Raw genomic sequence first — 12,867 nt, 5'->3', positions numbered from 1 at the left:
TTTTGGATTTACATTGGATACCACCGTGATCTTGTGTGACAACTAGAGTGGGATTCGTTTATCAGAGAATCTCGTATTTCATGATCGCTCCAAGCATATCGATATCAGGTACCACTATATTTGGGATATGGTGCGGTGGGGAGCAATAAGGCTCCAACATATCGGTACAGATGAATAGGTCGCCAACATTTTGACGAAGCCCCTGGGAAAGGTCAAATTCTTGACTTTCCGAGAACGACTTGGTTTCGTTTAGAGACCCTCTTATGAGGGTCGACTATGATGTATTGAGCTCTAGGAGCTCCAGGGGGGTGGGGTACTTCTTGGAGCGACATGCGACCACAGGGCGACTCATCATCCCCTGGTGGTGTACTATGTACAGGGTGAAAGGTTCAACCTTCCCCTGTGACACCTCGTGGCGACTGTGGAACAGGATGATTAGTTCTCCGTGGCGACTGTGGAACAGGATGATTAGTTCTCCTGTGGTGACTGTTGGACAGGATGATTCGTTCTCTTGTGGATAGGATGATTAGTTCTCCTATCGAGGCATCCTACCCATGAAGTCTGGGACTCATGGGAAGTACCTTTCATCTGATTAATGAGCAGGGAAATGGGGTTAGGGACTGTTAGTCCTCACAATCTCCTAGGTTGAAACGGAAATCGAGAAGGGTAACCTCAAACCACTTCAGCTCAGTAGCTAGCCCTACTAAGCATGAGAGGGATCTCTCTAAGTCTCTTATTGGTGATATGACTTTAAAGAAAATGAATTTTAGGCTAGATATGTGTATTTGTTTGTTTGTGACAATTTAGTTTTTAGGATTTGCTAAACTTAGGGTTTGGAGCCACAAATAGGTCTAGGCTGTAGGAGTGCAGGAGCAAATATGAGGAGCTAGGTATCAGCAACCATGGTGTATTTTGAGTATTGTCAGTGTAGTATAAAGGATATAGTATGGAAGAAACTAATGAGCATAAATAAACATGATTTCATTAGCTTAGGAAGACATACACATAACTATGAAAACCAGATAAGAGATTTTGAAAAACAAGAATTCTGTGTATTTTATTGTAAGGCATCCATAGAAAGAAGAGATATAATGTAGATAAAGATGTTTAGACCATTAGAAAACAAAAAGAATGAAGTACAAGCACCATGAACTCACTAGGCTAGAGTTCCTTGAAAATCGCTGCAACCTGTCTCTGTATTAGCTAAAAAGATGATTACATGCAAGCTTCCTTCACAAAAAGTTCCACCCTCTTCTCCTGAGGAGAAATGATACATATAGACTCTCCTAGACCACTTGCCCACCTTTAGGAGTCGAATTCCTTGGTGGAGGAACTGACTCCAAGATTCTCTCAACCAACAAGTGAGAGTGAGAAGGTGAAACTCAAACACTTCATGGAGAGTTTGTTTAGGAGTTTGCTTCTTTTATGAGGCCTAATAAACATCAAAAACAACCTATGATGTACATTTATTCATGCCTACATCACCTAGCCTCGAAACTAGTGCCATTACATAGAGAATCTTGACTTTGACTAAGTCAAACTAGAAACTAGAAATTTACACTGTAATTTACAATTTGAAACACAGAAAAGTGCAGAAGCGCAGTGTCAACTTTGAGCTGATTTTTAGGTGCCTTCCAAGGGTCAAAATGCAAAATTGAAAGAACGGTAAACTAGCCCTTCAAGTCTAGTTTCCATAACAGTTTGAATTTCTGAATTTGGAGCATGGGAAAGCCTTCAAAAATCCATTCTCCCAAGGTTGCTCTAGAAGCGCAACACCTGTCAAAAAAGGGTCCAGAATGCTAGTTTTTTGCCACTTTTTTGCCTTTTTCTCCAAAACTGAGCCACCTCTACAAAATCTGAGCAAATGGGTTTTTAGAGGATGGCAAGAGCTTTCCAAAAATGTAGACCTTTCCTCAAATGGAGGCCTGAGGAAAATGCACAGCACCAAGGCACTGCGCTTCTGGAGTAGTGGAATTTCTGAACTTGGACCAAAATTTCTCAAAAAACTCAAAATGGTCAGAATTTGCTCAAAATTGGAGGGAAGGTGTAAAAACATGTTTCTTATAGCTTCATTGATGCTTCAGCAAGCATCTCTAAGTTCCCCTCATCCTTTTGGTCATTTTTGGCCTTCTTGAGCTTATGTTCAAGTTGCTTCACTTTGACATTGGCAATCATGTTTTGAGCTTGATAGTGATGCGCCATGTGTCTGAGCAACTGATTATGCCTGTTTGCCTTCTCAAGGAGCTTCTCAAAGTGTTCATTTACCCTATTAAGCCAATATTCCTTACCTTGATGAACTTCTAGGGCAATCCTATTTTCTAGCTCAAGGTCCTCATTTAGCAGAATTTGTTCTTGCTCCTCTTGCAAAGCTTTCTTGAGGCCTCTTGTTCTTGGTCTTTTCCCTTTTCCTCTCCCCTTTGATGCTTCAAGCTCGTTTGATTCCTTGATCTCCTTACCTTTGCCAACTTGCTGCAATAACTTGGCTTTTTCCTTTCCTAGGATCAACTCCTTTGCTTTGAGTTGACTGTTTTCCTGTTCAAGGAATGATATAACATATTTTGCCCTTTCCAAATTGATTTCTAGCTCCTTGATTTGGTAGTCCTTATCCCTGATTGTCTGTCGCATGTTTGTGGTCTGGTCCTCAGTGTCTAGATCAATCAGTTCAAACTCATGCTCAATTGTGTCTTTCTCTTTTGATGCCAGTTCTTGCTTTGTTGATGAAGAAGGCTTGGCCCTTTTCTCTCTGTGAGAAGAAAACACAAGCCTATGCCCCTTCTTATACACTTTAGTCACCTCAGGTTTGGATAGCTGAGTCTTCTCCATTGTTTTGCTAGATGACCCCACATCTGTTTGTTATTTTGGCGCACTAGGAGACTGAGATGCTGCATTTTTCTTATGACATTTCAAGGCTGCTTCCAAAAAGGCTTCCCAAGCCATATCTTTCTTTGCCAGCTGGTGAAGGACAATGGTTTTGATGAGATTGTGATGGATCAGGCTTGGGGAGTGCTCTTTGTCTTTTAATTGTATTTTTCAGACATTTTGGAAATGCTCCAGAATAGACAATTACACATGTTGAGTGGCTTTTGAGAGGTGAAATGCATCAGGGGGCGAATATGATAGGCATACAACCTGGAGAATCTACCTTCGCAAGTGAAGAACCTCGTGATAGGTTTCATCAAAGGGGCATATTTCTGCAATAGATATCTAAAAGGCATGAGGTGAGTATGTGTTTCTCTGTATGGCGTCTTCAAGAAAGGCTTGTAGTATTCAAGATCTAGGCTCATTCCTTTGAACCAATATTTGCCATTGTCTAGTAACCCAGTTGCAATTGAGATGGAGGCCACTGAAAAACTGAACTCAATACCAGCAATGGCAGCAGTTTCTCCTTTCAGTTGAGTTGCCACCCAATCTGTTAGTTGCTCATGAAATCCCACCTCACTCATCATTTTGCAAAATTCCAAGCAGTGGACATCCTCAAAGCATTGTTTGTTGAAAGGATAGGAGTTGATTGTATTGCAGTCTAATGGTTCATATCTGAGGATCTTCCCTCCTTTATGTTGTCTTTTTCTTTCTGGCAAAGATTCTGCCTCCATGATGACACAAAGCCCTAGCAGCAGGTAGCGAAAATAAAATGTGAGGTGTGAATGGAAATGAAGTGATATGAAGGTGATTTTTTTTACAAAATGATGGGAGGGGTCTTGGAAAAGGTGAAAGGACTTTGAAAGCTGATGAAATTGAGTGGAGAGAGAATGGAAAGATGATTTGCTTGCAGGTGGAAACAACAGGGTTGATGATGAAATTTGCCCAAAAACCTCTAGGAATGAGCTAGGGTTTTGCTTTTTGAGTGTTAAAAGTTTGTTTTGAGGTGGGTAAAGTGGTTAAAATGGCTCATTAAACATGTATGCAGGTGTAGGATATCATTTTACTTGTTTTAGAAATAAAAAATAATGATGGCCATTTTCACCCTATCATTTCCCATGCAAATTTCACTACAAACCCTAACTTGAAGAATCATTGACATGAGATGAAATTGGAAAAGCAAAAGAGGGATGATGATGGTGTACTTACTTGTTTCTTAGCTTAGAAGTCAGTAAAATCAAGCTTGCAAGTGAAAAAATGAAGTTTGGGAGAGTTTTGAAGGATTTTGGGGCACTCTGTCCTGCACGCAACGCCAAAGCGTAGCTCAGTTCTTCTGAGCACAACACCGGCCTCCTAAACGCAGCGCAGTGCTTCTAAGTGCAACGCCTAATTTTTTTTTCCAATTTCACCTAGGAAAACGACTTTTTTGCTTTCTTGGATGGGATAGCTTGATAACAAAGAGTGAATAGGATGTGAATGAAGGAGTTTGGGGGCTTTTGAGTTTATATAGGGAAAGTTTCTTCACTTTTTCAAAAAGAAATGGGACCCACCCTCCTTTAGAAACTGATTTTCACTTTATGAAAACAAAGTTACCTTTACCATTGCAAACCTGAGATGTCCTTTACTTTCTTGAGTGCTGGAGCTTCTTTTTTTGGGACTTTTGGAACATGAGAGTATGAGGAGTGTGTGAAAAGTCAAAATCAACTCCCAAAAGTTCTTTGTCATGTTTTACTCACTGTTGGTTTTATTCATGAAAATGATGGACCTTGGAAACCCTAGCGACCTAATGGATGACCTGAGACCAAATGGAATGATGGTGATGACTGACCCATTTTTATTGTGACACCTCCATAAAGTGTGATAGGTGACCAGCATGAGTGAATTTCCAAAGAATGACTTCATCTTTAGACTGACCAAACAATGACCAAATTTTGCTGTGTAAACCTAGTAACAAAAAATTTTGATTTTGAAAGTCTAGAAAAAACATAGTAAAAGCATATTTGATCCAGGTGACAAGCTAACAAGACTGACACTAACAGGGACCATAGTAGTACTATCGATGGACGCATCGTTGTATCTACTGTACTCCCTATGCTAGGATGACCTCCATTGATCTAGGATCAATGATACTGATCTGGGATCAGTGAGAGTGGTATGACACACTCTGAGACTAACTTCGGGTCAGTGGAGGATGGTATGATACATCCTCGATCATTTCTTCTTCTTCATATTTGAGCAAAGCAAAGCAGGGCCAAGCAGTGCAGGGCAATGCATTTGATGGTTGAGATAGTAGCGGCGGTCAGACAGATTGCAGATGGAGTTCTCCCTAGTTGAGAGGGAGTGTTAAAATTGGCAACTAGGGCCAAAATCCATGTGGGTCACCTCATTTATGGCAGCTGATATTTTTCCTAGATTCCTCTTGTCGAGAGGTGTAGGATTGATCTAAAGATCATCCGATTTCGACAAGTATTTATGGAGATATGAATTTATTTGTTTTTACTTGACAAATTGTCAAGGTCAGCCAGCGGTTAAATGTGTGGCACACATGCCCAGTGAATCATATAAATACAAGAGAGATTGATTCATTTTCTCATCATCTCATCTCACTCATTCTTCTCTCTCTCTCCTTAGCTTTGGGTTATACAAGGAGTAGCTCACACGTAGGGAGGAGGAGGACGCATTAGGGCAAGGAGGAAGCTGAAAGGAGGATGCAGAACTTGTTGAAGGTCTCTTTGACCTGCATTGAACAAGCGTTGACTCATTAAGGGTGCGGTTTTGGTGTGGTTGCCTCTCCTAGGTAGGTCGTAGATTTTGGCACAAAAATAGAGGCAATCCGTCCACAGGTTTGACCAGCGTTGACTGCCCTAGTTTTGGGCAGCAGGTTGACTTAAGTCAACATCAATTTAACTGTGTTTTTGGGGTTGTTCAAGGGTTGTTTCTTTAGGCTATTCGAGGGCTAGTTGACCGAAAATTGACCAAGCATATTGGAGGTCAATTTCAACTCGTTTGACCAAGTTTGACTTTGTTGATCTAGGGTTTGCTACTGCTGATATAAAATTACAGAATTCTGATTTTGTACTATTTCTCTCTGCTGAACTATTGAAGATAAAAGAAGATTTGATCAAAGGGTTTCCCTGCATTGGGGTTTGTCCCTGGCTAGCCGCCACATCTTGTGTCTCTTGTCTTGGCTTGTTTTCTGTTGATCGTTTAATGTTCTATCTGCACTTTACTTAATGTATATGTGATTGCTAATCTGTGGCTAATAAGAAGAAAAGAAGTAAACAACTCTAAACATAGAACATACCATAATTTAATAGTGTAGGTTCTATCTTCTCCACCAAGGTGTCAATTGGGGCTATCAAAGAGATCTCTAATAAAGGAGACTCATGTGCCACACCAGGTATATCAATGTGCTCGTCACCATTCTCTAGGCTCTTAGCATCATGCTCAACCTCCTTCTTAGGCTCCTGATATCTAAAGTGCCCCCTGGTCTCACCCTCTAACTGTCTCTGTCCTGCCTACTCCTTTTCAGTAGATCTGGTGCCCTGATCTGGTCGAATTTCCCCACATGATGTAGATGACTGCACCCCCACAACCTGCTCACCTCTAATGTCTCTATCGTAAGGGTGAGGATGGGTTTGGTCTGTCACCCTCAATTGGGCTAACCGCTCATCGTCCCAATGAATTCTACCCCAGAATTTCCACATACTGGATTTCCCTTGAGCCATGGGTTTGTCTTTGATTTCACCTGTCACTGTGCACTCATACCCAAAGCTTCCATGATCTTCTAGCTAGTTTCCACAACTGGGCGAAGATCATGCTCTGATACCACTATAATGTTCCAAACTAGGGAAAATAGTGCTATGCAAAGCGGACAATAAAAATAACACCCATAAAATTAAATCAGACCATTAGACCACAAAATTGGCAACCAAACTACATTGTCTACTCATTTTATTAAATGGGAAGAGATGTACAACAAGGTGCTGGAATGTGTGCACCTAGGCTTGCTCTTGGAAAGCTAGCAAAAGCCCAAAATGAACAATGGAACACCCTCCTCAAATCTGCTGGTAATCCGGCCCAAGAGCTGCGTTGTTACTGCTCAGAAAGGTGCTGCTGCTTGAAATGATCTGCTGTTAGAGGCTTCCCTGTTGCTCAGAAAATTATGGGAAATTAATCCTAGCCTCTATGCAAGAAACCCAGGATAACCCACAAAAGAATTGCCCAAATGTTGACCTTGAAATTTTGGCCCAAATGCCCCTTAGCTCCTCTAGTTACTAGCTGAGTAGGGACCCCTGTCTGACCCCTCAGATCTGCCCAAAAAATTCTATAAAATTAGGAGTGTGATCCTTGCCCAAAACCCAGAAAAACCCAGAAAGGGTTTCCCTTGGTTCCCAACTACAAAAATTGACCCTTCACAGCTTGGCCCTCATCCAATTTCGAATTTTGTTGTTGTGATTGATCCTGTCAATCTTTGCTCTCCCAACTCCAGCAATCCTCCTCAAATGGCCCTCCAAAGGATCTTACAACACCCCAGCCCCAAACTCCCTCGGATGGTGATGCCCCAAAGAGTCTCACTCTAATGATTGCGCAGTCACAGAGGAGATGACACAGTCATGCGTGTGATGAAATGAGAGATGCATGTAGGATGGCCCTCTTGTCTGTAGCTTCCCTCTATACTCCTGAAAATGATGAAAGGATGCGCCTATCTCCCCAACTTTTCGAAGTGCCTCACGCTGTGATTGCGCAATCCCCGCGTTGTTGTATCTCCCCCTGCTGGTGGTACTTGACTTACAGTTGTTGGAACTCATCTCCCTGCTGCTGCTATGGACTGAGATGAAGAAGAACTTCCTCTTAGGGTTGGCACTCGAAGTCCAACGAAGCAAGGGTTGAGATCTCCGCTTGGAGACACTCGTGTGGTAAACAACACAATAACCTGGCTAAGCTGCTCGAGCAACTAAGATTGAGTTAAATATGTCAAAAGATAAGATGCTGAAATGACGAGAGTTGCCTTATATAGATTTCGTGGAGCACTTTCCCTCCATTTTCCCTCCATCGTGGGTCCCTCACTTAACCATCGATTTTCCCTCCATGCAAATCGAACTAGGGAATGCATATTCTCCTAGTGTGGGTGGCCCCCACGTACAAATTAACTACATCGAAATAACTTCTAATAAGTCTAGCCTCCTAATAAAATCGAATGGGCCCCATCACCTCCAAAATTGTTCCCAAAATATAGAAATTAATCCTGTTCCAAAATAATTGAGGAAGGTACATTACAAACTACAACGTGGAGGTTCACATGGAAAACATGGTGGTGCAAAGACTTGAGGAAATAAAAACTAGTTAGAAATTACAATAATTGCTTCTCCCTTTTCACTACTTCATGTGTCATAGGCTTTATCTCAGTTTTTTGTTTTGGAGCTTCCTATCATCAAACTTCAGTGAAATTATCATTTTAGAACTTTTGTAGATGGCCTATTTCATAAACACAACTCTTTGGTCATGTTGACAGTTGGCAGATTCCCTATTTCTTTCCATATATATACCTATTATAGGGTTTAAGAATTTGTATGGTTTTAATAGATAGATGGTTGATGCTTGAATGATTAATCATTTATCTACCATGGATGGCATTTCTAACTTCATGATAATGTAGTATTCATGTACAGGTAGTGCAAATATACTGTGCAACTAATTTGGCAATCTGCATACACACACACACACAAAATATTCCTGGGATGCTCTGCTCCTGGGGGATTTTATGAAATGGCACTCCAGCTCCATTCTCATGCTCTAGCAACCTTGATTCTCAATCATTGCACACGTGGGTCCTGTATTAGGCCCACCTTTATTGTATATATGTTCTCCTGATTTACATATACATTTAGCCCTATATATCCCCCCTTGGGGTCATATCAACCTTACTCTTGTATAGATCATGGTACAAAATATAAATATAACTGATACTTTAACAAGCATAGGCATGTTGAATTTACATTGCAGTTTGAACATAATTTTAGTCAGAGGGTGAATTGTTTTCAAAGGTAACATAAATTTAAATATATTCCAATATAACCTCAAGAACTAGATATCTGATGGAGCAGTTGGACTTAGAACTTGATCTTATCATGCCAAAATTCCTCCTAACCTGCCTTTTTTGGTTTCTGTTTTAGGATCAAACATGCCCTGCACAGTGGAAGCAACGGAAGTGCTTCGAAAATCAAAAGTTATTATAGGTCCATGTAAAGCTGCAAATGTTGGTGGGGTGAGTTTGTCTTGGTTGGCTCCTGAATTTCTCTACAATGGTATACTGTATCATTAAGTGGGCAACATTTATTGGCTTAATGGTTTTGTCATGGCATTTTCAGGCAGTTGTCACAATGCTAGAGATTGAGCACAGATGTGGTCGTTTGCAATTGTCAGCTGAAGATTTTGACATGAAATTACAGGCAAGTTTAGATTTGTTACATTATTTGCTGTTAAATGCCTGAGTGAAATGTTAGCAAAAGGCTCACAAAGTTGCCTCAGAAATGAGAACTGTAGCCTTTGGTCTCTCGTCTATTCTTTAGATTGTGTCAGAGTAATACATTTTCCATACTTGTAACATTAGCCTATGTATATGTTTAGTATTAATGCACACTATTGCTGAGATGCTATTCTGTGTTCCCAAATGCAATCTTGATAATTGATTTTGAGATTTATTTTATGCATCAAGCAGAAAAACTAACAAGGGGAAATTGTAATATCGTGTGCATGAGAAGACTCTTTTGGGAGAAATTTCTCTGGCCAGCTTTGACATCATGGTGCTTGATTTAGAGCATGGGTTATTTTACGAAGAGAGTAGTTTGTCTCCTTGAGCTTTTTACTAACTAGATGTTGATTTTTTTGTTAAATGCAGGAAGTTATGAAGGATGTTTACAACAAATCTTTGAAGGCAGCAATGGAGTATGGAATGGGGAAGGGAAATTCAGGGTAATTTTGATTTGATATCAAAAATTCAAAATATATACTAAAATGCAAAATTTAAAATTGTTGTTTTATTCATGTTACAGAATTTGAATTCAGTAATCAGAATTCAATATTCAATTTAGCTTCTACCACATGAAAGGATTAGATGATATCAAAACATGTACTAAAATGCAAAATTTAGTTTTTTTTGTTTTATTCATTTATTCATATAGAAAATTTGAATTCAGTAGTCAGAATTCCATATTCAATTTAGCTTCTACCATATAAAAAGATTAGATGAAACTTCTTCCTGCAGGCATACGAATTCCAACTCTCAATGTTGAAGCAAGCATGCTACTCCTAGTCCAAGAATACAGATACAGATAGATATATATCTTAATAATATTGGACATTATTACATCTCATAGTGTAGGGTCTGAAACCCCAGTAGGGAAGTATTGGCACAGCATTTGATTAATACTCTAGGGCCTAGTTCTAAAGGCTCATTGATAAACTAAATAAATTAAAAATACACTTCCTCATTGATAATTAGAAAATTAAGACAACACTTTCTTCCAAAATGTTCTTGAAGAAAGCATTATCTCGGTAACAATAACTCCTTGTTTTCTAGGACATGGGGCTGCAAAGGACAACTATAAATTGAGGTCTTCTACGTACTGAAGCTTCATGTGCAATGTAACTGACCAAATGTTTGTTATGAGGAACCATCATAAATAAAGAGACAGACCCATATATCCAAAAGGATAAAATGATATAAAATGTGATGGTGATACATGTGATGGATACCCATTTATACTGTTGAAAAAGGAAGGTCAAGATGAATAATGATGACTTTTAGTAACTAGGATTAATTAGGTCAATGATGTTTAATTATGTACATTACAAGTTGTTACCTCTCAAGTTCTCACTTGAGGTGTAAAAGTGCCAATCCTCAAATAAGATCGTAAGGGAAACTTAGAAAGACTACCCATTATCACCTCTTTGTAGCACTTTCCCACTCTTTATATCAGCTCTCCTCTGGCACAAAGGGGGCTTCTCTAGGCAAACTAAGTCCAGCAAATTCTATGCAATGGAAAGGATATATAGGACTTGTAAATCTGGTTTCTAATGAAATTATAGTAATAAATTCCAGATTTACTAAACAGAAAAATAAGTCTATAAAAAGATGATGAAGTAAGGGGTTTCTTAGACTTGTGGTAAATCTGATTTCTAATGAATTCTGCAGTAATTTCCAGATTTACAAAAGAGGATTAAAATGGTAATTTTTTGCATTTTAATTTTTAAGGTGGTTGAGAAGGAAAACAAGTGCCCAGATTCCACGTTAGGAAAATGGGATGAATGGGGCAGACTTAGAGGGCTGTCTTAACAATGTTTTAGGGGCAAGCTGAGCTGCAAAGTGCATGCTACAGTAGTATGGCAGTCCTTAGTTGGCTCTAAATTACTGCATTCTTTTATCAAAGAAAGGTTCTACAAGAGATACACTTGCAAGCCTAGATCAAGGGTGAGTTTAACTAAGGAATCAGAGTATGCAACAACTCCTAATATGATAAATGCAACAGATCAACTTCCATTAACAAAACTACGAAGCAAATAAGAGAGGAAACTTCACACTTAGTTTTTTTCAATGGTGGTACATATACAGTCCATTGTGGCCTCATGAAACAAGCTTTTACAAGTACAAAATCAGCACCAGCACAACAGCAATACAACTCCAAGAAATCACTTCACATTGTTGAGAAATCTAGGGCAGTGAGATTAGGTGATTTCTCTTGCTTGATAACTGTTTGTGATATATTTTTACTTCACTTAGTTAGCTTCTTCTTTCTCTTGTTTATTATTAATGTTCTTTATCATCAAACAACTATCAAATCATAAATAACAATGAGACAAAGGACACAAGATATAGGTGATCAGCCAGGGTCAAAACCTCTCCAAGCTTGAGAGGAAAACCCACAAGAATTCTTCTTCTTAAAGAATCTTCAATTGACGAATTCCAAGACCTAGACCCTTGACCAATAACCCGTTGAAGACCAAATTAATTCTTGCTTCAAGTCAAAGTGTTATGTAAAAGTTAATCTATAACTATTAGTTAATTAGGCACAGGGCATGATCTTTAGGGCATAATCAAAGATCATGCCCATTCACCAAGAGGCACCCAGGGTTGTATTTAAGCCAGGGCCTTCGACACTGTAAATCATCCAAGTTTATTAATAAAATATATACATTTGTTGTCTAACGCGGCATATGGTATTAGAGCCGCCACACTCCCAGTTCATTGAAGATTACTCTACTGTCCCTGCACTGCAACCTCACCGCCATCCGCACCCCATCCCAATCTGTGTACACTGAATCCATCCCTACCATCCATACATTCTTATGCTAACCGTCTGACTTCCTAGCCAACCGCATCTCCTTGCTGCTGCTATTCACTTCTTTTCCATTGCCGCTAAATCATTCCGATACACCGTGCCCTATCTCCTGTCGTGCTTTCAGTCCGCCAATTATCTCTATCACATCTGCATCACATTCCCTTGTCGTCGTTCTTCCATCAAGTCAGTTGCTCCGTCGACCCTATCCTCCAGGTTTTTGCATCCTTGTCCCACCTTTCCGCCCTACCCATCATTTTCGTTCTGCCCAACCAAGTCCAGTCCTTCGTGTCTGCCCTGCATCTGGTCGCCATCTAACGTGGTTGTTGACCCGTTTGTCGTGTCTGTCCACCGTCATTCAAAACTGTATGCGATTTTATTATATAGTGGGTATATAAATTTTAATTAAAGATATTATATAATTTAATTATATATCTAATCATATATACATTAGATTGTTAAATTAACATATATATATATATATATATATATATATATATATATATATATATATATATATATATATATATATATATATATAAAGTAAAAAAATAAAAATAAATTAGGCTTAAGTTAAGAAAAAGAGTTAAGCTGGATAAGTATACTCCACCTCATACACGCTCGATGGTTGCATCAATGTCGATGGCCGATTTCAATAAAAAATTGATAG

General features: G+C 39.4%; 1 protein-coding gene across 2 annotated transcripts in view; it reads left to right on the top strand.

Moving 5' to 3' along the window:
- LOC149167897 (uncharacterized) overlaps positions 1–12,867 on the top strand; it is a 402,638-nt gene that overhangs the window by 339,289 nt on the left and 50,482 nt on the right. The window contains exons 12-14 of one of the 2 annotated variants that reach the window (XM_089433237.1): positions 9,036–9,127; positions 9,231–9,315; positions 9,765–9,834. In XM_089433237.1, coding sequence (XP_089289363.1) covers positions 9,036–9,127; positions 9,231–9,315; positions 9,765–9,834 — 247 coding nt within the window. Of the gene's footprint in view, positions 1–9,035; positions 9,128–9,230; positions 9,316–9,760; positions 9,835–12,867 lie in introns of both variants that reach the window. The other variant, XM_089433236.1, reaches the window with a different exon arrangement.

The sequence above is a fragment of the Pinus tabuliformis genome, chromosome 5_1, assembly GCF_031772625.1.
Source record: "Pinus tabuliformis cultivar Carrire ecotype Pingquan chromosome 5_1, CPIR1, whole genome shotgun sequence".
In the NCBI taxonomy this organism is placed as follows: Eukaryota; Viridiplantae; Streptophyta; class Pinopsida; order Pinales; family Pinaceae; genus Pinus; species Pinus tabuliformis.
This window is presented reverse-complemented; position numbering and strand designations above follow the sequence as displayed.